This window comes from Trichomycterus rosablanca, chromosome 3 (genome assembly GCF_030014385.1).
Source record: "Trichomycterus rosablanca isolate fTriRos1 chromosome 3, fTriRos1.hap1, whole genome shotgun sequence".
Classification (NCBI taxonomy): Eukaryota; Metazoa; Chordata; class Actinopteri; order Siluriformes; family Trichomycteridae; genus Trichomycterus; species Trichomycterus rosablanca.
This window is the reverse complement of record NC_085990.1, coordinates 11,031,372-11,058,542: the sequence shown is the minus strand read 5'-3', so window position 1 is coordinate 11,058,542 and position 27,171 is coordinate 11,031,372. Positions and strand designations below refer to the sequence as shown.

Here is a 27,171-nt window from a genome sequence, read left to right as displayed (position 1 = left end):
AGCTGTTACTACACGTGACACGCATTTGGTCCTTGTTGCGCAGTCCAGTGATACAGGGGTTGAGAAGCACAGGTGTAAGAATTTGGAATCAAACACTGATAAGAGTCCCATCACCAAGCACCATTAAGTCCTTTTTAGGGACTGTAACGATTAACATGTAACCATTAAAGCTGTTGTTCAAAAAGCTTATTTTAATCCATTGTCAACAGCTAATGGTTGATATTTAAGTAAGGAGTGAAGCTGAAGATCTCTCACACTTCTTCCACTGGGAGAGAATCTGGTGCTCTGATGAATTTTGATTGAGCTTGAAATTTACTAAAGAAAAGGTTAATGAATGTGGTAAGGTGGTTGGGGTGATCGTGGAGAACGTTCAGGACAGGATAAGATGAAGACCAATGATCTGTCGTGGCAACCCCTTTATGGGAGCAGCCGAAAGATGAAGAAGCGTGCATGTGCAGCACGTGTCACCCAACAGTGGTGTCATGCAAAAATGTGCACACCCGTTAGCTGTTAGGTGCCTCCCCTGTCAGGAATATTACACAAGTCCGCACGTGGATTACTGTAAAATGGTATTATTCTGCAGATATGTTGCCTAAAGCTCAAAGGTTGAGGTCAGACTCTGTTGACCTTGTCAAGAAAAGCTTAGAGACGGTTTAAATGATGAACCAGTTCTGGTCTTGATATTTAGGTTCATTACTGTCACGTCATGTGGTTTTTATTTCAATAAAGCCTAAAGCCGCGGTGACGTGAAACACGCTTGCTGGTTAACATTTGACTAATGATGGGCAGTTTTCGGTTCAAAACGTTTGGCAAAATTTGCATCCGTAGTCATGCTGGTACTGAACCTGAACAGGTAGAGTTAATACTGAAACTGGAGTATTTACAAGACTTGACCACGGGTGGAAAAATTCCAGTTTCAGTTTCTGGTATCAAAGCTATGGGACTCTGTGCACTGATAAAAGATCTGTAAAAAACACATGCAGCAATAAAAGCAAATACTTTTGAAGAATTCCAGAATTATGACAATGGCAGTAAAGTCTAAAGATAGACATACACCGATCAGCCATTACATTAAAACCAGCTCCTTGTTTCTACACTCACTGTCCATTTTATCAGCTCCACTTACCATATAGGAGCACTTTGTAGTTCTACAATTACTGACTGTAGTCCATCTGTTTCTCTACATGCTTTGTTAGCCCCCTTTCATGCTGTTCTTCAATGGTCAGGACCCCCACAGAGTAGGTATTATTTGGGTGGTGGATCATTCTCAGCACTGCAGTGACACTGACATGGTGGTGGTGTGTTAGTGTATGTTGTATGAGTGGATCAGACACAGCAGTGCTGCTGAAGTTTTTAAACACCTCACTGTCACTGCTGGACTGCCAAACTGTCACTGTTCCACCAACCAAAAATAACCAGCCAACAGCACCCCATGGGCAGCATCCTGTGACCGCTGATGGTCTAGAAGATGACCAACTCAAACAGCAGCAATAGATGAGTGATCGTCTCTGACTTTACATCTACAAAGTGGCCCAACTAGGTAGGAGTGTCTAATAAAGCGGACAGTGAGTGGACACTAGCGGTCAGTTTATTTAAAAACTCCAGCAGCGCTGCTGTGTCTGATCCACTCATACCAGCACAGCACACACTAACACACCACCACCATGTCAGTGTCACTGCAGTGCTGAGAATGATCCACCACCTAAATAATACCTGCTCTGTGGGGGGGCTGTGGGGGTCCTGGCCATTCTATATGGTAAGTGGAGCTGATAAAATGGACAGTGAGTGTAGAAATAAGGAGGTGGTTTTAATGTTATGGCTGAAACTTGAGTAAAAATAAAATAATAAACTATGTATCTGATCCGAGTCGAAGCTATTTTTACACCACATTTGTCTGCTGACATTTACATCTTTTCCTTTAATTCACAAATCAGACTGGACTTTTTTGGATATGACCCAGGGAAACCTGTCTAACCTCTCAAACCTCCCATATCCTGGCAGCTATTGTAAATTTCCAGACATCTAAAAAGGAAACATGTTGCTAAGAAAGTGAAACGTTTTACAAAATTATTGAGTGTGTGGTACAAAACTAAATACACAGTCATGTTTAACACACTTCCTTTTGCACTAAGTCGGGGTTTTCCAAAAAAAAAAAAAAAAAGGGTCGCAGACAAAAATATAATTAAATAAAGGAATTTTAACAGGCACATAAACACAAAATGAACTTGTACCTGAAAACCCCTTGTTTGAGGCTTTACATAGCTTACTGTATTTATTTATTTATTAGGATTTTAACGTCATGTTTTACACACTTTGTTTACATTCCTGACAGAAACATAGTTACTCGTTACACAAGATTAATCAGTTCACAAGATTATATCAAACACAGTCATGGACAATTTAGTATCTCCAATTTTTCTCACTTGCATGTCTTTGGACTGTGGGAGGACACCGATACCCCGGAGGAAACCCACGCAGATACGGTGAGAACATGCAAACTCCATACAGAAAGGGTAGTTTATTATAGTAATTGTAAGCCACAGTGGGACCAGATTGCCACCACTTCTGTTAATAAGTATATTTTGTTTTGTGCTTTTTTTTAGTTTTTTTTTTTATGCATTGTTTGTGTTGCCTGGGTCGCGGTAAAAAGAATAGACAAAATATGGGTCACTTAAAAAACTCTGCACTAAGTGACTTAAATACCATGTACAAGCTAAACAAATGAATAAACAGTTATTCAAAAACCAGACCACTAGCCCTCAAATTACCTCTAATTTACAAATCAGAACAGCTTTTCCCAGAATAACCTAGGGTTTGTTTGTTGGGCTCATTTGCATAATTGTCACACGGCACATTTCACATCTGGTCTTGTAAATCTGTCAAACAGCCTAAACTTCCAGTTTCACATCAGCACCAAGATTCCAGTAATCCGTCCACCCACATAAATTTCCAAACTTTACATTCTATTGTTTTCAGGTGTCTGGAAACAGGAGGTTCTTCCTGAATAACAGTGAGGAAAATGCTTATTTTATGCGCCCTTTTTTATCTCCACTTCACAAATGACACTGTCTATTCATGGAAAATGCAGCAGATTTTGTAAACTATGATTTTGTATCCACAAGCTTTGTGCGATCCGAAATCCAGTTGCCTGGAAAAAAGTGTAATTTTCTTCATCCAAAAAGCAGTGGACAGAATTCTAAAAGAACATGCTTCATGATCTGACAAAAATTTATCTAAAAAATAATACAATGGCACAGAAATGCCGTACAGTAATCAGAATCAGAATCCACATTCACAATTCATACTGGCAAATAATGAAGCTGGAGCTCTTATTGCACTTATTTGCTCCTGCTACCACATATTTTTTATATTTTAACATTTTCAAAGAAAAGATGCTTGAACAGTCACCAGCTGAAAAAGCAATGCTGTATAGAATGTAAATGCTTGCAGAATCTCCCCGGAATGATTATTTTACCTAATTTATTTATTTATTTATTCATTAGGATTTTAATGTCATGTTTTGCACTTTGGTTACATTCATGACAGAAATGGTAGTTACTCATCACACAAGATTCATCAGTTCACAAGTTTAATGTCAAACACAGACATGGACAATTTTGTATCTCCAGTTCACTTCGCTTGCATGTCTTTGAACTGTGGGAGGAAACCAGAGCTCCCGGAGGAAACCCATCTTCGATCTGTGGGGATCAAACACAGGACCTTCTTGCTGTGAGGCGACAGTGTATTTTACAGAATTATACAGTTACATATTAAGCTCACTCCTTCAGGGTGCTAGTGGTAAAGTACACAAACCCAATACCTCTGAGATCCAGGAATCCTGCGTTATATTGAATCAGTTGTGCTGACGTCCAGCTGGGGAGTCGGCACAGACATGATTGGTAATTGTCCAGGGGGGTTGGCCAAAACAGCCTAGCTATTGTGAAGCGTACTTGACGGTGTGCTCTCAGTGCTGTTCCCAAGTCTGGATAAAATAAGGAGGGTTGCGTCAGGAAGGGCATCCAGTGTAAAACTATGCCAAGTCTGGTATGCAGATCAGATCCGTTGTGGCGACCCCTAAATACATGATACAAGAGCAGCCGAAAAAAATACAGAAAAAAGAAAAAGAAAAATCAAGCTTGATCTTCCAAATCCTAGTAATATTTCTACACTATAGTTTGCCCTCTTTTGTACACCCTTCCAACATTTACTGCTACAGGATCCATAACATTATAACATTCCTGTGATCCGTCCAAACAAACAAAAATTCCATCATTTATATTCCATCATTGCCTGCTGCCTGAAGAGAAGAAATGCTTTTCTTTAAAAAAAAATCCTATCTCCCCAGGTCTTAGGCAGGCACCAGTGTGGGGAAAAAAGCATGACGCCAATAAAAAAATAACGCTGTATAGAATGCGAATACGAAAATACGTTCCTTTGATATTTTCTTTACAATAAAATGACACTTTGATGGATCATAATATCAATCAAATCCTACAAAATCAACCTGTACAATTTCACATCCAATCATTAATTAAAATAAACACTTAATCTGATATGAAGGCTTTTTTTGTCACATGTTGATTGGCCTTCTCAGTCTCAGCTAGCTTGAACCAAACATACAATGTCTACGTTGTATTTTTGCCCTCTTTCATCCACTTTTTATATCAAGGTCTTTATATCAAGAACTTCACTTATCATGGGATTCAGAAGATTCCTGCAATCCATTCGCCACCCAATTAAAATGTGAAATTTCTAAAGATCTTTATATAGGGATGTTCCACCCAAAAAGCAGGGAGGAAAAGCGCTTGGAAAAGATGAAGCTGCACAAGGCGAATGAACATGTTCTCTTGAATTTTTTCTTTACAGAATTATGACACGAATCAGAAGGTCTGCAAGGCTGCGGTGTACTGAACGGCGACTGACTTATCATTAGCTAAAAATGATCTGAAAATGGAAACGACTGGTCAGAAAAGAAACTGCGCAGTTTCTTCCCAGTTTGCATCTTGAGCCACCTCCAATGCACAAATCAAACTGGCTTTTCTCGGAAATGATGACGTTGAAATTGAAATTTTGCACACTTCGTGCACTTCTTCCAACGCACATTTGACTTAAAATTTAACTTTTCACGTCACGGCATTCATAACATCACTGAAATCTGCTCACTCAAATAAACTCCTATATATATCTTACCTCCCCAGGCCTGAGCAGGCACCAGTCGGGAGAGCACGATGGCATTTCCACCTCCTCTGAGAACGGCTTTCCGACGTTCTCCACAACTCCAGAAATAAGCTCCAACAATCCGAAAACAAGGGAAAAAGTCGAAATAAAAAAACGCAGAGGAGATGTGAAGCTGTCAGAGACTCACGGTACAATACCTGTCAAACAATCTTTCACTATCTGCTTATCTGCTCTCTCTTTTTGAAGGGCAGTCTCTCTCTCCCTCTCTGTATGTCAGTCTCTCTCGCTCTCTATCTATACTCTCTCTCTATGCTCTCCGAGTCGTTCATCTCTCTCTCTCTCCTTCCCTCTCTCTTTCTCAGTTCCTTAGAGGAAGTAGACGAAAGGCAACTGTTCCCCAACAACTTCGTTCTGTTCCCCTCACAAAGGGTTACAAGGCTCAGGCTTTAGGTAGCGAATCAAACCACACTTCCCTAACCAATCACAGGCTGAGCTCAGGCTGATGTAATCATTCCCACACACTCTCTGTGCGCACACGCACACACACACACACAGAGTATACAGACACACAATGTACACTCACACACAACCAACTCACATGTGCAGTATACAGACAGTGTACACACACTGTCACACACAGACATACATACAGGATAACCTCACACACACGCAGTACACAGACACACACTATTTGTCTCTTACTTACACACAGTGTACAGACATACATATACACAGTGTACAATCACACACACTCAAACAAAAATCTGTGGAGTTTTTCGCTCGCTCACACACACACACACACACACACACACACACACACACACACACACACACACACACACACACAAACCTGTTTAAATTATTATTATTATTATTATAAAAGTTATAATTAAGGAAGTCAAAAACTATATAAACTATGAAAATACAAAAAAAGACTAAATAAAAAACATACTAAACCAAAAAAGTTTTTTTTTTTTTTATATTTAAAGAGATTAAATTTAAAGAGTTTTTATATTTAAAGAGATTAAAAAAAGACATTTCTCTCTTTTTATTTCAGATTTGCCTGGAGTGAATTTTTATTTCAGTTCTTGTAAGACTAATGGAACATCAAAGGCTTATAAAGAAAAAGAAAAGAAGAAACTGATTGGTAGATTGTATTCAGTTTTACGTTTTAGTTTCTTTTCAGTGTGCAGTTTTGCACCCGGGTATGAACACACACTGTGCTTGTTTAATGTGTCAGTTATCAACAGTTTCTTTATCTGGCCGACGTTAATGAGAACAATAAAATCGAGTCTATTTTTAGAGGAACGAACCCTGTGAACTTTTTCCCCCTCCAAGTCTACAGTTTGGGTGCCGGTTTTTGTTTAATCACAACTGACCGACCCCCTCATCCCCTTATTTCTCCCAAGAAAACACAAATGATTTTTTTATTAATGATTAATGGTTGATACTGTAGATTGTTCTGGTAGTATCTTCTGGATGGTTTCATTTCAGTATGTTATTTTCATTTTTCGGCATTTAGCAGACACTTTTATCCAAAGTGACTAACAGTACACAGTCTAAGCAATTGAGGGTTAAGGGCCTTGCTCAAGGGCCCAACAGTGGCAACCTGACAGTGGTGGGCAACCTTCAGCTTACTAGTTCAGTGCCTTAACCACTAGGCTACAACAAATTTTCCTTTACGTAAAAATGTGTTTCGATAGTTTTATTTGGTAGTTGTGGTGGTAAGGCTTTACCAGAATCACTGGGCGCAATGCAAAAACACATCCCGGACAGGACGCCAATCTATCACAAGGTTTCGGCCATCTCCCCACTCCAGTGTTAGCCAATAAAGTCTGTATGTAACCGGCTATTAGCACCAATTCAAACCCTGGATCCCAGCAGTAGTGAGCTCGCTTCATTTACCGCTGCACTATTGTAGCACCTGTGTTTTTGTAGTTTTAGGTACATTAACTATATTACCACCTGGTTTAAACTTTAACTAAATTCGGTGTCATTTCAAATAAAGAATAATTACTTGTTGTAAAAGTTAAAACATTCTTTATCTATCTTTTTATTTAATTGTATTACATTCAGGGCAAATATTCAAACCTGTGGCTTTAAGTTAAAATCGTTTTTACAGTTTTACTTTTGGTTTCTGATATTAAACCTCGATTTGAACTTTCATTTTGGTGATTTTCTGTGTAGTTTCAAGTGAAGACTTGCTTCTTTGGTTTTTTTTTTTCATTTTTCCTCTAGAAGTTCAGCTTTGAAGTCTGAAACCTCTCTGTTCTCGACGAGGCAGAGCTCATTAGTGCTGCAGTGAAATGAACGCTGGTCTGCCTCTTTCCTCCCCCGAACAAACAAGAAAAAAACATACAAAACCTGGAAAGAAACTACATGCAAAAACTGACTCATTTCCACCTTTTTTTTGTCACACAGAAATGTAACCGGGTTCAAGTCTGAAACACACAAAGAAAGTGTTTTATTACTGAAAGCTTCGTTTTTCATTTACTAATTTATATATACTTTTCATTCCATTCTGATAGTGTGGAAATTACCATAAACCAGCACTGAAACTGCAGTGCTGGGAAAGAAAGCACAGGATGACTCAGGCTGTTTGAGTGCCTCTGGCTTAAGGGGAAAAATTTGGACATGGGGGTGGGGAAGGAGCAAGAGGAAGCAGAAGAAAGAGTTACATAAAAGGCATGCTAACTCTCCAGAGCTCCAGCTGGACAGGGTGGCCCCTCCCCTCTTCCGCCCGTCACTCCGTCACCCAGACAGTCAGGAGTGTGTGGGTGTGTAGGGGGGTGTGTGTTTGCTCAGGCCCAGGAACTTCAACAGTCTTGTCCTTTTGAGCTGCGCTCAGGGATCTGGAAAGTTTTCGACATCCAAGTAGAGGCACTTGGCTCCTGCTTCTGATTTCCAGTAAAAAGTGATTTTATTCAGACTAATATTTCTCATGGTGAAATATCCCGGTCACTTCTACATGCACAAGCACTTCATGACCAAAAGGGCTTGATGCAGACTGGCATGGACAAACGCTTCCTGTGGAATGGATCATACTACAACGATTAGTGACTTTTAATGTGGCATCGTCGTGGAATGCCAACTTTTGACCGAGTTTCTTAGTCATAATTCTACCCTGCTAAAGGTAGTGCTATTACTTTTACATGAATAAGTCTAAGAGCAACAACAGCTCAGCAGTGAAGCCACATAAGCTTACAGAGAACAATGAGACCACAGGTACAAAGCTCATAAAAATGAATCCTTAGTTCCAACACTTACTATAGAGAAACCAATGCTTTATGAATTCTGTTCCCACACACTGGCCTTTCAAAAGATCAACACCATGGTAAGCACCTGCTATAAAGCACAAAGTGTTGCACTGCACTATGGAGCAGTAGTACTGCCATCTATGGAGAAAAACACCAATAATATATAGGATAGCATAACCCAGAAGAACACTACCTCTCTAAATGGCTTGTTGGGTTGGGTTTGGGATGGGAAGATCTACAGCATAAAATGGCATTTTTAGAGAACGCTGAGCTTCCTTGTGGCAACAGATTGGGAAATGCCTGTCTACAAAGAAAGGATTTTAAAGAAAAGTGCTTAACCCCATCCAAAACATTCATCAATTAGAAAGAACATCAATGCCCAGTGACCTCATTAATGCTTTTTGCTAAAATTTGAATAAAGACTGTTGCTGATCACATGGACAAAGAAAAAAAGCCTTCTGGAAAAAGAGGAAAATTATTTGGCCAGAGTTATGTTTAAAGAAGGAAAGTTGAAGGATTCGAACCTAACAACACTGTACCTACTGTGAGGCATGGTGGTGGAAGCGTATAATTAGAGTGAAAAGAGCACAGTGGTATATATACCACATATAACACATTATCGGTACTGTATGTATACTATATATACCAAAAGTATGTAAACACCTGACCATGAGCTATTGCAAAATCATGGGCATTAATATGGAGGTGCCTGTCCTAACCCTTTCTTTGCAGCTATAACAGCCCCCACTCTTCTGGGTGTTTTTTTGCAGGAATTTGTGCCAATTTTATAAAAAAAAAAACATTGGTAAGATTTTTTTTAAGCATTTACATTGGATGGAAAGGCCTGGTTCACAACTGACCGTGCTGTGGGGGTCACTGGAGTTCCTGAAAAGCAATTTCATCAAATTATCATCATTTTTGTGGACCTTGCTTTGAGCACAGAAGCTTAGATATGCTGGAACAGGAGTTTTGCATAGTGTTAGTTGTTAAATAGTTAATTTTTATTACTATCACTATTATTACTAATAATGATTAACAGATATGTTCCTTTATTGTATCTTAATGTAACATTTTCCAAGATTTCCCCCTTTTCACTAAAATAAATAGATAATAGATCAGATAAGAATCAGTTGTCAGCACAAGGTCAGAGGTGAATGTGTTTAGGGCGTGTTCCTGACAGGTTGCGCTCAGAAGCATATACATTGTGGATTGTATAGGCGGGACCTCATGGTACAATTCTCAAGGTGGTGCTTTAAGTGTCTTTTTCTTTACCCCCAGCAAAACGGCACATTATCAGTGATGAAACAAAGCCTTTCATTACACAGCAGTTCAGCTCCATGCTGACCACAGACACCTAAAGCAGTCTGGGGTCATCGAGCCCAGGTTCAGTTATACAGCAAAACTGTTAGAATGAAAGGTTCACTACATGGGCGGTTTACCAGAGTATTGTTTAATTTACTGACGAGCTGCTGGAGAAGAACACAGTCATTGAAAGATCTTCCAATTTGGTCTCAAGTCAAATTGTTGGAGAACTTTGTTGGAGAAGGATGAAGCCGCGAGAGTCATGATAATTTATCCTGTTTTCTCTAACAGTAAAAGAATGCGCAGGGTCAGCCATTGTACAGTGCCCCTGGAGCCGAAAGGGTTAAGGGCCTTCCTCAAGGGCCCAACAGTGGCAGAATGGCAGAGCCCGGATTCAAACTCTCAACCTATCAATTGATAGCCCAAAGCTCCACCCACTAGGCTACCACTGTCCCCAAGTATTGGACAAAAGTACACAAGTATTGGACAAAAGTATTGGGACACATCGTCTGACTTTTTAAATTCATGTGTTTCAGCCACAACATTTGCTTACAGGTGTATTAAAGTAATGATATAAACAAAACTACATGCTTCTAACTTTGCAGCAACAGTTTAGGGATGGCTCTTTCTTGTTCCAGCATGAATGTGTCCCTGTGCACAAGGCAAGCTCTATAAACACATCAGTAAAAGCTTGTCTGCCCTGCTTACAAATGCTCTTTAGACTGAATGGGCACAAATTCTCACATTTCAAAGTCTTGTAAGAAGCCTTCTCAGAAGAGTGGCTGTTGTTATAGCTGAAAATATCACATACAGGTCACTATTTTAATACCATTTGTTTTGAAATGAGATGTCCACCAAGCTCAGGGTCAGTTGTCCAAATACTTTTAGCCATGTAGTGTTAAGGGTATTTTTTAATTTGTAGAAGTGGTAAACCAAGCGGGTAAGTGCCACCAGCCTGGCCAGCCCTAACTTTGGGCTGTAGGGAAGAAATACGGTGTTAAATATTCTAACAATAGGGCTCAGTCCTCTACATTCCAGAAGCCGAATTTCCAGCTTCCTGTTTCTTTATTTGCACATGTCTTTAGGCTGACTCAGCAAGATATTCATCTCCACTTCCCACTGAATCCTCTCAGACGTACTTATTATAGCCTTTCCTGTACCGGAGGCCTGATTTGTGTTTCCGACTAATGCAGGCATGGTTGATTTTGAGGCCCTTTTCAATTGCACAACATCCTACGGTCTATTACAGTACACATTCAAATCCAGAACTGTTCATACCGTACCTAATGTGCTACTATATGTTCCCAATTGCACAAGGTACCTGTGAGAGTGAAGATGTGATGACATTCTCTATCAGACACTGAGACACCAAGACACTTACAGTACTCTGAACAATAGCAGCAGTAACAAAAGGACGGTTTTCAGTTTCCCCACTGTGGTTATTGAGGTCTTTAATTTTCTGTACCCATGTGTTTTTAACCCCTGTAACACCTTAATGAAATGTACTGCATTCTCACCCCAGTGCTGATACTGATTGGATCTGGCAGTCTTGTACTGGTTCTCGCTCCATCCATATGGCCCGCTTTAGTACACTTGGACACTGCAGTGGGTTAAACTGGCAGGTTCAAATGTTTGAAATTTTGTTGTTTTTTGGGGGGGGGGGGGGGCTGTCACAAGGAGTCTAGCGTGTCTCTCTATATGTGGTAACCCAACAGAAGTGGCCAAAGATTGGACACATGTTGAAGGGGGCGTGTGGTAACACAGTTGTCCTTGATCAGATTGGGGGTTGTGCAAATGACAACGGATTCACATTAGGAATTAGAAAAGACTAGACTGGGAAATAAAGGGGGAAGATCCAGAATAAAATAGTTCTTGGCAATAGAAACATCTACTAACTGGCTGTGTTTAAGGGAGGGAAGGTTGGACGGGGTACAGGTGCATGCGCAAGTTTATTTGTGAGGGGATTGTCACATGAAGCCTAGCGTCGCTCTCTGTACATAGAATCCCAACAGAAGCAGCCAAAGATTGGACACATGCCTGATGGGGCGTGTGGTGACCCGGTTGTCCGGATTGGGGGTTGTGCAAGCGGCAACGGATTCGCATCAGGAATTAGAAATAACTAGACTGGGAGATAAAGGGGCAAGATCCAGAATAAAATAGCTCTTAGCAACAGAAACATCCACTAAGTGGCTATGTCTGAGGGAGGGAAGGTTGGACGGGGTACAGGTGCACGAGCAAGTTTTTTTTCTTATTTGGGTGGGTGCCGTCACGTGGAGCCTAGTGTGGCTCTCTATATGAGGGAACCCAACAAAAGCACACTGACGGGCACTGTGTACGGAAGGCCACACCCCCATCAGCATTATTCCTCATCCCTGTGCAGGCGCCATCAGTCAGCCAGCAGGGGCCGCAGTTGCACCAGTTATAAGGACCTATGATCCAACTTTTTACCCCTATGAACAACAGCCAATCGTTGTTCATGCAGCTGCCCAGCCCAGTCGGAAAGGCAGAGCTGAGGTTTGATATGATGTATTTGAAACCCCAACTCTGGTGTGCTAGCGTACTTTTTACCGCTGCGCCACCTGAGCGACGTCTGCGCAAGTTTTTATCCTCTTTCTTGGAGCCTAGTGTGGCCCTCTGTATGGGAACCCAACAAAAGACACGTCAGATAGGGCGTGTGGTCATCCGGTTGTCCTTGATCAGATTAAGGGTTGTGCAAGCGGTGATGGAGTCACTTCAGGAATTAGAAATTACTAGACTGGGAGACATGAGGGAAAATCCAGACAAAATAGTTCTTGGCAATAGAAACATCCACTAAATGAAGGATCACGGATTTAAAAACATACCATACCACAGGGTACCGTGCAGTAAAATTTGTTAAATTTAGTTCCTACTGCGCCTTTTCTAAAACTTTAGTATTTTTCCGAGCATGCACATCTGTGCTCATCTGTGTGGGTGTGTGAAAGAGAAACTTCCTATTAGCTCTTTTGTAAATGACAGCAGTCAGGCACAGGTCCAGAGAACACAGAGAAGCCAGAGCACCGTTCACGATGTAATCCAATCTACACAATGCCTCGAGGAGGTAACAGCTAAGAAACCGAATTCCTCAAATGGACATGAGCATTACACAAGTCATTCAAACTCGTAACACCACAGTCTCCAGTGTCACCATAAAGGAAGTATGAGAGTCATGCGGTCAACATTTGAGTTCAATATCATGAAGTCAGAGAAGCTACATGCCTCCTTGGTCATTTATCAAACCTGTTATTTCGACAGTGGGGATTGTGTGTAACAGAAATACAACAAAACCAATCACAGGCTTCCACCTTCCTTAACATTAATTACAGTGCCAATTCTATTAGATAAGGACTTCATCAAGGTGGGCACTGTTAGCTCAGTAGTTTAGGTATAAGGTATATGCTGGTCTGCTAGACTGCCCCAACACTAACTTTTCCAAACTGGGAATTCAGATAGCCAACCACCAACAAACCCTCTTCATCTGGTTAGGCTGTTTTTTAAAGCAGATTATCTGGGTGCACAGAAATAGAACAGTGTTTATTAACTGTTCAAAATACAACAAGCCTTTCTACGTTTTGATTGGCTGATGTAAAAATGTACGGAATCATAATTGGCCCAGGATGCAGAGATGCCCCACTTTTGCTGGGTTCTCTGACAAAACATCAATGATTTTACAGAACACACAGTCACACCACGTCACTACACCTTCATCGCTTTGTAATGGTTGGCTGCTCAGATGACTCAACTTTCTCTAATTCAGACGTCTCTGATAGTGCAATCCACATTGTGATGATGTCAATCCAGCTTAATCTTGATCTTCCTCATCATGTAATCACACTGCCTATAATGTTCTCATGTGGTGCTTCATCACATGCCTGAGGATGCATTTGTTTGTTTGTTTATTAGGGTTTTAACATCATGTTTTACACTTTGGTTACATTCATGACAGGAACGGTTGTTACTCATTACACAAGGTTAATCAGTTCACAAGGTTATATCGAACACAGTCCTGGACAATTTTGTATCTCTAATTCACCTCACTTGCATGTCTTTGGACTGTGGGAGGAAACCGGAGCTCCTGTAGGAAACCCACAAAGACACGGGGCGAGCATGCAAACTCCACACAGAAGGGACCCGGACTGCCCCACCTGGGGATCGAACCCAGGACCTTCTTGCTGTGAGGCAACAGTGCTACCCACCAAGCCACCCTAAGGTTATGTAACTTGCAGGACTTACTGTGGTTCAGTAGCTTCTTTTCTGTTCTGGCCATCTCATAAACTTATTCAGTGGTCATCCCGAATAAAACAGAATTGTTCTAACGGAAAAAGGTTAGTTGTCTTAACACCCCCCCTTATGCCCAAACAGTGAAGGTAAATTTGAATGTTTTTGGTTGAAGGTGGAGCCACTGATGCACCGCTGCTTTCACATCATCATCACATGAAAATCTTCTTCCTCTTAAAGCTTCTTTAAGCGTTTAAAAAGGTGGAAATCAGATGGCACTAAATCCAGACTATAAGCTCTCTCTCAGACACTACTAGTTACTACTCCTCCCACCCTCACTGCTTCCAACAAAAATATAAAAGTGCGGAAACTTTTTGAACATCCCTCTTGATAACTCACAGAAAACAGTTTTTGCTGATGGCATTAAAAAGTTGGTACGGCACTGGGAAAAATGAATCGGAAGGTGACTGTAGAAACGTGATGTCATTTGTTTATGAAATTCTTAATAAAAGAGTTTAAAAAAGTGCGGAAACTTTTTGAAGAACCCTCGTATATAGTTTATTCTAATTTGAGTTCATGGTAATTCAACCTTTGTTACTGTAGCATAAAAGCCACGACTAGCAGGAATGTTCCCAATGAGTCAGCTCCATTGACAAACAAGTCCCTTTTTTCTCAGCACGCACTGGTTGGCTAAATATAGATCACATGGGACACCCTTCATGTCCATCAGCCCTCCTCATCACCCTGTCTGCCACCCACATCGACCCCAACAATGCACAACCTCTTCAGCTCTTGGCCCGATCGCGATGAAGATGGGGACGAGCCAAACGTGTCCTCAATAGACGGCCACAGACATTTTGATGGCATCTCTCGAACAGAAGACAGCGCTGAGCATAACGGCGGATCATTGTGTGTTCGAGAGCGGCCACCGGGGATGACATCATACCCTTTAATTGAACAAATCAATTTGGGACAAGCGCCACTGTACTTCCACTTTCCCCCATGTTTCTTCCCATAGAGCCGGCCACCCACTCACACTCAGCTGCCTGCCAGGAAAAGTGACACACTGAGGCTGAATTCATGCCAAACTGAACCTCTTTAATAAATACCAGTAGCAAAAAAAAACAGGGCGACTGATTGGTTATAATTTTCTCAATCCTAATTTCTAATTTATACAGCTAATGGCAAAAGTGTACTTACACTTGTCATGGACATTTAGGACTTGAACTTTCAATGATTTGTGGGGTTTTTTTGCGACTGAAAAATTTGAACACGCTTGTTTGTCAAAAAAAAACTTATACGAGGGTTCTTCAAAAAGTTTCCACACTTTTAACTCTATTTTTTAAGAATTTTAAAAACAAATTACATTACTTTACTTCAGTCATCTTCCTTTCGATGCATTTTTCCCAGCATTGTACCATTTTCTAAATATTTTTGTTTATGCATTTTCTCCCCTTTTTCTCCCTTTTACCGCGTCCAATTGCCCGATTGCATCATGCTTCCTCTCCACCAATGCCGCCCCCCACTCTGATTGAGGAGAACGAAGCTAACCCATGCCCCGTCCGACACGTGGGCAGGAGACGTATGCATTTTGTCACCTACACTTTGACGAGGGCAATGCAGATAGATCAGCACTGTGTACGCAGAGACACACCCTGACAGCACTCTTTTCCCGTCTCTGTGCAGGCGCCATGAATCAGCCAGCAGAGGTCGTAATTGCATTAGTTGAGAGAGAGTCCCTATCCGGCTTTAATATCCCACCCCTATCTGAACTACAGGCCAATCGTTGTTCATGCGGCTGCTCAGCCCAGCCCACAGGCAAAGCTAAAACTCGATACGATGTATTCAAGATCCCAGCTCTGGTATTCCAGCGTGTTTTTACCGCTGCGCCACCTGAGCGGCCGCATCGTACCATTTTAATGCCATCAGCAAAAAATAGTTTTGGTTGAGCGTGTAACAACTGATGCACCGCTGCTTTCACATCATCACATAAAAATATTCTTAAAGCTTTTCTGAGTGGTCCAAAAAGGTGGAAATCAGATGGCATGAAATCCGGACTATAAGCTCTCTCTCAGTATCTTAGACATGAGCAATTACTCCTCCTCCCACCCTCACTGCTTCCAATGAAAATATAAAAGTGCAGAAACTTTTTGAAGATCCCTCGTACATATTTTGTCTCATCTGATCATAGAACGTTTATTTCAAGTGTGTTCCAGCAGCTAAAATATCACAACGATGTGATAATGTTATGTTACAGACATACTGTAGTTACAAAAATAACAAACACTGGACAGACAACTTTAATCTTGAACGTGCCTTCATGGAAAAATTAAGAAGCAAATGACGTTAGCTGGAATAATAGGGTACATGAGGTATGACGCAAGACTGCAGGTTCGATGCAGAACAACGCTGACAGCCGTGATCGAGCCAACAAGCAGCCGAACCAGTTTGCAGATTTGTTTAACTAATGATACTGTAGAGTCACACAGGGTGCGTAATGACAGGTAACACTTAAATGTAGTCTGGGATCTCATAAAAGTGGCGACATGGAATTAAACCAGGGGCCTAGTTTACAATGGGCTGGTTTAACTTGCCCGGCAAGTGTGTCTGTGTTCAGGTTTGAAGAAAATGAATGCGTGGATATCCAACACCTACGAGGAAAGGTTAAACCAGGTGAGCTGGAAATCAGCCAAATTATTGTCAAGGGTGTAATACTAAAAGAAATAAAAAGGTTTGAGCCAAATCGTATGCATTTTAAAGCACCTATCTGTTCCACCAGGACTTTAGGGTCTTTTTGTGATTGTTTGAAGCACTTTTTATTTCACCAATAAAACTCTGATTGGCTTCCAAAGGGCTCATGGTCCAGAGGATGGAGTTTGAGTTCAGACTATGCCTTAAGCCACAGCAATAAGTCAGGAGCCAATTAAAACTGCTGTCTGGGTGGAAGACATGGCATTCCTTTTTCTCCTATTAATCATGTAATACTAGCTAATCCAAAGCATTTGGAGGGTTATGTATATAGATGAGGGCAGTTAGCGCCTCTTTTATGAGCACGGGTCCGCATGGTGACATGGAACGGAAAAGCTAAGAGCCATGAGTAAATAAAGTGAAAGATTTTCTGATCTGGTCATTTGTCTGGAGTCAGCTTGCACGTGTGGTCCACAACAAGGCTGCAATCTATACAGAATCATGTCCTCTGCTTGACCAATATGATATTATCTATAGCTCAGCTGCAAACAACATTTGTGGCTGTATTTCAAATGTATATACACAATATGGCCAAAAGTATTTGGACACTTGATCATGAGCTTATTGGACATCCCATTTTAAAAACAAATGGTATGAAATAGGGTGACCTCTATATAATACAATATACACCGATCAGCCATAATATTAAAACCCCCTCCTTGTTTCTACACTCACTGTCTATTTTATCAGCTCCACTTCCCATATAGAAGCACTTTGTAGTTCTACAATTACTGACCGTAGTCCATCTGTTTCTCTACATACTATTTTAGCCTGCTTTCACCCTGTTCTTCAATGTTCAGGACCCCCACAGAGCAGGTATTATTTAGGTGGTGGATCATTCTCAGCACTGCAGTGACACTGACATGGTGGTGGTGTGTTAGTGTGTGTTGTGCTGGTATAAAAGGATAAGACACAGCAGCGCTGCTGGAGTTTTTAAATACTGTGTCCACTCACTGTCCGCTCTATTAGACACTCCTACCTAGTTGGTCCACCTTGTATATGTATAGTCAGAGACGATCGTTCATTTATTGCTGCTGTTTGAGTTGGTCATCTTCTAGAACTTCATCAGTGGTCACAGGATGCCGCCCACGGGGCGCTGTTGGCTGCATATTTTTGATTGGTGGACTATTCTCAGTCCAGCCGTGACAGTGAGGTGTTTAAAAACTCCAGCAGCATTGCTGTGTTTTATCCACTCATACCAGCACAACACACACTAGCACACCACCACCATGTCAGTGTCACTGCAGTGCTGAGAATGATCCACCACCCAAATAATACCTGCTCTGTAGTGAACCTGGGAGAGTCCTGACCATTGAAGAACAGCATGAAAGGGGGACAGATGTACTACAGTCAGTAATTGTAGAACTACAAAGTGCTCCTATATGGTAAGTGGAGCTGATAAAATGGACACTGAGTTAAGAAACAAGAAGGTGGTTTTAATGTTATGGCCGATCGGTGTATAAGCTATAACAACAGCCGCACATCTAAGAAGGCTTCTCACAAGACTTTCTATAAGAATTTGCGCCCATTTAGTAAAAATAAGTATCAGTTCATTCCAGAGCTGATCAGTGGGACTGAGGTCAGGGGCTCTGTGCGGGTCACTGGGGTTTTTTATACTTTCAACCACGCTTTTCTTGATATCTTTATAGACAATTTTGACCAAAGTTTTAAAAAGCTGTATGTTGAATGGCATGCCAGGCTGGTGGCACTTTAACCACTTGGTTAAACCACTTCTACAAATGATAAATACCCATAACACTATATGGCTAATAATATTTGGACACTTGACCATGAGCTTAATGGACATCTCATTTCTGTATGTGATATTTTTAGTTATAACAACAGCCACTCTTTTGAGAAGGCTTCTCACAAGACTTTGAAGTATGGGAATTTGTGCCCATTCAGTCGAGCATTTGTAAGGTTGGGCAAACAAGCTTTTACTCATGTGTTTATAGAGCTTGCTTTGTGCCCAGGGGCAGAGTCATGCTGAAATGGGAAAGAGGCCTTCCCTAAACTGTTGATGCAAAGTTGGAAGCATATAATTTCCTTCACAAAACTGATTTATTAAGCACGTTAGCAACTGTTGTGCCTCAAACACATGAATTTTATAATTCAAAAGGGTGTCCCAATACATTTGTCCATAATGCTGTGAATAAACTGGTAAAAAGTTTGGGGAAAAGTTAAGAATCACCACTCTGTGTGTGTGGGGTCTACGCTCGTCTACTGTCATGGTCCATTGCGGCACACCTGATCAAAGGTTAACAACCACTGTGAACCACAGGGTTGCAAAATAAAATGCATCAGATTGTGTCGGACGGGCGTCATAAATAAAAGCCACATTTAGAATCCCTAAATGTTTATGGCTTCAGGCTGATGTTGTGCTTTCATATTTCCGAGCAAGTATAATTACATTTAGTAGCCATTCAGGTTCAAAATGTCACCCAACTGACATTATTCTGTTTGTTTACAAACCATTGAACTGGTCATTAGTGTTACTGGGATGGGAATGTGGTTCTTGAACTAGTGCAGTTGGATTGGAAACATTAGTGTTACTGGGATAAGAATGTGGTTCTTGAACTGGAGCAGTTGAATTTGGACCATAAGAATCACTGAGATAAGAGTGTGGTTCTTAAACTGGTGCAGTTGGATTGGGAGAGTGTGGGCAGAGAAGAAAATGTTCTCAGATGTAGATCAGGACTCAGCTGAGCTACGGTACAGTAGGGTACATTCTGTCTCACTCAGGCTTTGTAATAGCGGTTCTCAGGACACTGAGCCAAGTTCAGTCAGCAGTCAGCATTCGCTTACCTCCTTCTATTACACGCTTTCTCATTAAGCACAGAAATAGTACTCTCTCACATTAGGCTCTGACTGGGTTTCTCATAGGTATGCTAATAGGACGGACTGCTTTAACACAGAGAACACTTTCACCGTCGTTTACCTTGCAGCTTTCTAATTTCCTCCTCTAGTTTGGGAGCTTGCAGTCTCAGCAGTCTGCAGATAATCTGTTTGACCTGGAGAGTTCAATTCCCTCATGGCAACAGATGAGCCACCTTTCAGCAACAAGTCATATCGCGTGCGCTCGGTTATTAAAGCCTCCTGGTGAAAAGCTCTGAGGATTGAACTTCAGCGAGAGGTGTAGATAAACTACGCTGTCACTCACATACGAGCGCTGCATATGGAAAATGTAACTACTGAGTGTTGAGAGTGAACAGCAAGGCCGTCGAATACCTTCAAATAATTACCTTTATAAAGCAATTTTCATTTAAATTACAAATAAGTATTGCAATTCTGAAATCACAAGAAAGTGGGTTAAGCTTGCACTACATAAAAATACACTAATGGCCACAAGTATGTGGACACAATCATAAGCTTTTGGATAAATCACATTCCAAAAATATAGGCATTTATAGAGAGTCCACACCATTAATCAAACCTAAACTGGACAGTGTTCCACAAAGAGAAGTCAGTCACGGGTCCCTATCTCATTATTTCATCAATAAATGAGCTCCTAAAGTTAAAAACAGACTTTACCCAGTCTTTTATGCTATCACAGTACCATATTCGAGTCTGTGCCACTGGCCTGGTGCTCGAGAGCTAAATTTGGTCATGTCTGAGGGAACAGACAGAATGGTAACTCACCCCACGGGTGCTGCAACTCAATTGCATGAGTGGTGAAGGATAACTTGAATGTAGAGCCTGATGGCTTTACAGGAAGGGGGCATATGCTAGTCCTTGCTCCTCTTTGGCCAGCATGGATGTCAAGCATGATATAATGGTAGACAAAGTGGGAGGAATTGTCTAAATGTTTAAATATGTAACTCACATTTTTTATAATAATTAAATATTAATATCAATATTAAAGGACAGCGATATTCTTTATTTAGGCACAAATGTGAGTAAAACAATAATATTTAGATTCATTTAGATCCAGTTTTACTCTAAATGTACTGCTTTATTTCCATAAAAATATCTTTTGTGCTTTGACTATACTAAGCACAAGACAAATCTTCAGATCCTTATATAAGTACATATTTTTAAACATTATTAAGTGAGGAGGATATAAAAGTGTTAATTACCTGTCAGACTTGCCTTAGATTTTATGACTTTTATGATATTATGATGTTTTAGCAGTTTGATCGCTCATCACGTTGTCCGTCATGTGCCCAGTCATTATAAACCCGCTCTGGGGCACCGAGTGATTAATTACATGAATTATCGATGAAGGGTTTAGGATTAATCATTTACTTTAAACCTTGGTGAAACCTGCAGATAATAAAGTATAATGTTCAGGTAAGGGTAATTTTAATTAAAGATATTTTTATGTTTTTTATGTTTTTTTTTTTTTTTGCATATCACGGCTGAAATTCAAGAGCTCAAACTCAGGAGTTGAAACTTGAGAGCTTAAACTCAGGAGTCCAAACTCTGGAGGTGAAACTCGAGAGTCCAAACTTGAGAGTCCAAACTCAGGAGGTGAAACTCAAGAGCTCAAACTCAGGAGTCCAAACTTGGGAGCTCAAACTCGAGGGGTGAAACTTGAGGGCTCAAACTCAAGAGCTCAAATTTGAAAGTCCAAACTCAGGAGGTGGAACTCAAGAGATCAAATTCAAGACTTGAAAACTCAAACCTGAGAGTCCAAACTTGAGAGTTCAAACTCAGGAGGTGAAACTTGAGGGCTCAAACTCAGGACCTCAAACTTGAGAGTCCAAACTCAAAAGCTCAAATTTGAAAGTCCAAACTCAGGAGGTGAAGCTCAAGAGATCAAACTCAAGTGTCCAAACATCAAGAGATCAAACTCGAGAGTCCAAACTCAAGAGCTCAAACTCGGGAGTTGAAAGTTGAGGGCTAAAACTAGGGACCTCTAACCTGAAGGCTCAAACTCGAGAGTGCAAACCCGAAAGCTCCAAACTTAAGAGCTCAAACTCGGGGAGTAAAAGTCCAAAATTGAAAGCTCCAAAATTGAAAGCTCAAACTCAAGAGTCCAAACTCAGGAGGTGGAACTTGACAGTCCAAACTTGAGAGCTCAAATTTGAAAGTCCAAACTCAAAAGCTTAAACTCGGAAGTTGAAACTTGAGGGCTCCAACTCGGGACCTCAGACTGGAGAGCTCAAACTCAAAAGCTAAAACTCGAGAGTCCAAACTTGAGAGCTTAAATTTCAAAGTCCAAACTCAGGAGGTGAAACTCGACAGCTCAAACTTGAGACATAAACTCGAGAGTCCAAACTTAAAAGCTCAAATATGCGAGTTCAAACATGAGAACTCAAACACGGGAGCTCAAACTTGAGAGTGCAACCCTTTCCCTGTGATGGGGTACTCCAAAATGAAATGCAACAGAACATCCACTCCTCCTGTTCCTCCCAAAAGAACCTGACTATCTGTTAATCAGCCTTGCTGTCTAACTCACCTGGACTGTGTAGTATGGACAGCAGTTTTTATTTCCAGGCGCTTACCTCATCCTGGTAAATAAAGGCAGGATGCTATTACTGATATGGCTCATCTTTTTATTTCTGCCCTGCACCCTTCCAGCCAGTGCCAGAGTGTGAGCTCACTGAACGCTTTAAATGGATTAAAACCCACACGCTGACAAACTGAGATGAAGAAAAGGTGTCAGAATAGGTAGAATGTAAGAACACACGGCAAGCTGCTTTTGCACAGCAAGTCTGTATGTAATGAGTTCAAGGAAATGCAACAAACTCAATCCAGATGCCAGTGTACCCATCACGCCTTTTGGACAATTTAATTCCTAAACGATGGGCGTCAACATGGATTTGCCCTCACCTTTTCTATAACTAACAGCATCCACTCATCTGGAGTGTGTTTTGGGGAATTTGGGCCCATCTAGACGAAAGAGCTTTTGTGAGATCAGGCTCTGATGTTGGGCGAGAGTTCCTGGCCTGAAATCAATTTATCACAATTCATCACAAAAGGTGTTTGGTGGGGTTGAGGTCAGGACTCTGTGTAGGCCACTGGAGTTCCTTTCCACCAAATGTATCAAACCATGGAAAGAGCCTTCCCCAAACCTTTGCCATAAAGCATATAATTTATGGTCTCTCTTTAATGGTGGGGTCATGGGTGCTGACCTTATGTGATGGTGTTGGTGACTTTTAATGAGTTGTTCATGCATTCTAGTGAAACGCTGGTGAGCTAGTAACTTCAGGGAAGATTCACCAAATTTTATTCATTTAGAGACAATTGCTCTCGTTGTGGTTCATTAGGAGTCCCTGAGCTGTAGAAAAAGAAAAACCCTTAGACTATTATTTTAATGGGTTTCCTAGGTAACTAAGGACGCAAAGTCTTTTTTGAATAGCTTTTTTCCTACAATGAATGAAATCATTATTAGTGTGATTGCAGAAGGCAGTTCGTCCCGTTGATGACACCATGGCTTTTGAATACGTGCATCCATTCACCCGCCATGCCCGTTTTTATACCCAATTTTTGCCTTATTCACTTCCATTCATTTTTTAAAATTAAGATATTGATGCCGTTCTAACTCTAAATCATCCGTCCCATTAATGACACTGCGGCTTATATACAGCTTTTAGATCCGCACACCCGTTCAGCCCCCATGCCCGGTTTTATACCCATTTTTTCACCCCATTCACTTCCATTCCTTTTTTGAATCCGAATTATCGATGCTGGTCCAACTCTAAATCATCCGTCCCGTTGATGGCCCTGAGGCTTGTATACAGCTTTTGGATACGTGCACCTGTTAACCCCCCACCCATTTTTTCACCCCATTCACTTCCATTTATTTTTTAAAAGGCAGGTTGATCTACAGAACTTCCACATGCATGACCAAAAGTATTCAGACAACACCAACTACATGACCAAAGGTGTTCGGACAACACCAACTGCATGACCAAAAGTATTCGGGCGCCTACCACTGCTGAGCTGCAATCACACTGCAATTTTTTTTCTAGTTTATATATATACATGTGTAGTTTATGCATTTTCTCCACTTTTTCTCCCAACTTTTAGCACCTCTGATTGCCATCCGATTGAGTCATGCTTCCTCTCCCCTAATGCCGGCCCCGGCTCTGATTGAGGAGAACAAAGATAACCCTTGCCCCCTCCGACACGTGGGCAGCAGCTGTAGGCATTTTGTCACATACACCAGACGAGACACACCCTGATCTGCACTCCTTTCCCATCTCTGTGCAGGCACCATCAATCAGCCAGCAGAGGTCGTAGTTGCATCATGAGAGAGTCCCTATCTGGCTCAATACCCCACCCCTATATGAACAAAAGGCCAATCGTTGTTCATGCGGATGCTCAGCCCAGCCGGCAGGCAGAGCTGAGACTTAATACGATGTATTCAAGATCCCAGCTCTGGTGTGCTAGCGTGTGTTTTAACCGCTGCGCCACCCGAGCAGCCTCACCTTTCTAGTTTTAAACTGCATTTTGTGTTCACTAAGGTTGTCAAATTCTGTTTGAACATCTGAAACAATTAAGTGTGACAAGACAAGAAATGGGCAAATACTTGTTTTCCACAGCATTGTACCTTCTTTTATGTGCATATACTTAGTAAATTCATGTTTTTGTTGTTAATAGCCTCCCTGTTTCATAAGTGCTGGGCGGCTGCCTGCTTTTGGAACACTTCAGCCGTGTCTATTGGTGCTTGGACCCCTGCATTATATCTAAATCATGATGATTAGAGAAGCGTGAACAAACTTTTTCACATGTGTTTCCAACATGAAAGAATGAAAGAGCATGAATAGACAGAAAAAAGAACGGCTTAAGCAGCAGCTAATAAGGATCAGGTCATGGCAGAACATGGATTAGCATTGCACGCAGAACGGACTGAAGAAAGCGCTCTGGCTCGCGTGCCTCCCACGTGGGGGTCGGCCAAAAAAATAGGAGCCTGTCAGAAAAAGGCCCGCGGCCTGGAAAATTCTGTAAACACTCCTGTAAGCACTTGGCTCCTCAGCGAGCAGCCAAGGGGACATCTGTGCTCCGAAACGATGTCCGTTTGCACATAACGAGATGCAGAGGACTAATTGTCTCTGACGCGACACCGCCTGTGGATCCAAGACACGGCTACATTCCATAGGTTAGCGCCAGTCATGCATGGGAGGAATGCCAGGTATTCGGATCGGTCTCGTGTGCATGTGGAATTGTAAAATAGCCTCAGTAGTCATGAATTTGATGTAATACTTAGCGTGTAAGTTAAAAAAGCGTAGGATGGTACTGCAAAGATGAAAAAGCTACGCGAGCGACTATCAGGCGTCCGTACATGTTGAAGCAATGCCAGCTATTCACGTGCAAAAAGAAAAGTCAGCGCTGATATTTATGGACATGAGCAGCCGAAATGACTTTCAGACTCCCTTCTTGTGCTTGACGCCCGGCTGAAGGGCTGTTTCTGATTCTACAGGCCCACTGGGTCAAATCCAAGGGACAATAAACGTCAAGAAAGCGAGATTAAAATAATTGAATCAAACATGGAGCAAATTTTTATGATGATCTTGGGTCTGTTATAGTAATGGAGTAAATCTTCATGTGGATATTAGGGAGGTGCTATAAATGAGCTTTATTAATATCAGAAAGGTCCCACTGAGGAATATATATATATATATATATATATATATATCCTACATATACACATATAGATACATTATGTGGCCAAAATATGTGGACACCTAAACATGGCTTGTTGGAAATCATATTCCAAACCAATGTACAGTGGTACCTTAACCCTCCCCGTCCCCTAAACACAAAATCTTGTACCCTTAAACTCAACGTTCAGTTTGTTTGTTTTTAAATGTATTTATTTAATTTTAAATTAACAATGAACAGCCACTTTGTTCAGTGCTTGGCTTGAGCGGTGCGGTAAAATGTCATCAAAGTGTGCATATGAGACGAATCTGCATTTGTGTGGAATAAACGTCAAATCCAGTCTGAAAGCTCCACATGTATCTGTGTTTAACTGGATTTTTCTTGTTTCACTTTTAAATTTGTGTTACAAGTGTCAAAAACAACCCCATTATTTTACATAAGCATAAAACATATGCAGTTCCACGGGAACCATGGAACGCATTAACAGGTTTCCCATACATCCTTATGGGAAAAAATACCTTAAAACTCAAGGCCTTTTAAACTCAACGACACTCCCAGAACCAACTGACGTTGAGTTCCACTGTACACTGTACATTTATATATTAATATTAAAATTAATAATGGATGCTCAGGTCTATTACTGTGGCCCACCAGCAACAGGCTCCAGGTTCAAATCTCAGTGGTGACAACAGCCTTCATGCTGGGCATCTAAACAGACATGATTAGCTATGTCTGAGGAAAAGTGAGGGGGCTGTTTTTATTTGCATTTCATCTTTAAGCCCAATTTCTTATTGCAGCAAGTATGTACTTATTTATTATTATTAGGATTAAACGTCATGTATAACACTTTGGTTACATTCATGACAGAAACGGTAGTTACTCTTTACACAAGATTCATCAGTTCGCAAGTTTAATGTCAAACACAGCCATGGACAATTTTGTATCTCTAATTCACCTCACTTGCATGTCTTTGGAAACACTTACAGACACATGTGGAGAACATGCAAACTCCACACAGAAAGGACTCGCACCGCTCCACCTAGGAATCAAACCCAGGGCCTTCTTGCTGTGAGGCGACAGTGCTACCCACCAAGCCATCGTGCCACCTGCATTTTATCTTTATATCCCAACTTTTTTGAAATTGGGTTTGATGTTCTTATTGCAGCCCAACTGATTGAGTTTCTGTATTGTTATGGCTCATGTCGTTAACTGTGCTACAGTAAAAAAAAAAAAAAAAAAAAAAAAAAAAAAAAAAAACAGCTCAGTCATAGCTGATACCACATATGCACAGAATAGAACCACTTACTACTGAGTCCCAAACTGCTTTTGGAAACATTATCACAAGAACAGTTTCAGAGATAATCCAACCTCACCTTCTCCTTAACATGAAGTTCTTTGGCTGTTATCTACTACACTGTGGAAGCATAAGTCATCTTAGTGACTAATGGAAAGCTGCACTGCATAATCCAATGATACATTTGATTCCAAATATTTATTAACTTATGACCCTCTTGATAGGTACCTGTCCTATACACATTTACATAATGGCATTTAGCAGATGGTTTCATCCAAAGCGATGTTTGATTGTGACTGAATACAATTTGAGCGACTGAGGGTTTAGGACCTTGCTCAGGGGCCCAACAATGGTAACTCTGTAAAAATCCCTGCATAAACAGTACACACACACACACCACTTTGGCAGGTTTTCAGATGAGTTTTCTGTAGGTTCTTTGGTTCCTCGACCTCTTAAAAAATGCAGTACATTGGCTGCTCAAACTGCCTCAAGGTGTGTGAGAGTGAGTGAGTGGGCGCCTTGTATTCGCAGTACCCTGTGTCCAGTGTTTCTGTATGGTACTGGACCCTAGTTAGTGTGCAGTAATAAGCAGGAGTAGCTCGAGGT

The 27,171-nt window shown here is 41.2% G+C and overlaps 1 protein-coding gene across 5 annotated transcripts in view; it reads right to left on the bottom strand.

The window, feature by feature from the left end:
• grb10b (growth factor receptor-bound protein 10b) overlaps positions 1–27,171 on the bottom strand; it is a 102,140-nt gene that overhangs the window by 18,873 nt on the left and 56,096 nt on the right. For 4 of the 5 annotated variants that reach the window (XM_062992649.1, XM_062992652.1, XM_062992651.1 and 1 more), the window contains one exon: positions 5,191–5,289. The exons of the other annotated variant lie outside the window; for it this stretch is intronic. In XM_062992649.1, coding sequence (XP_062848719.1) covers positions 5,191–5,289 — 99 coding nt within the window. The remainder of the gene's footprint in view (positions 1–5,190; positions 5,290–27,171) is intronic. 5 annotated transcript variants of the gene reach the window in all.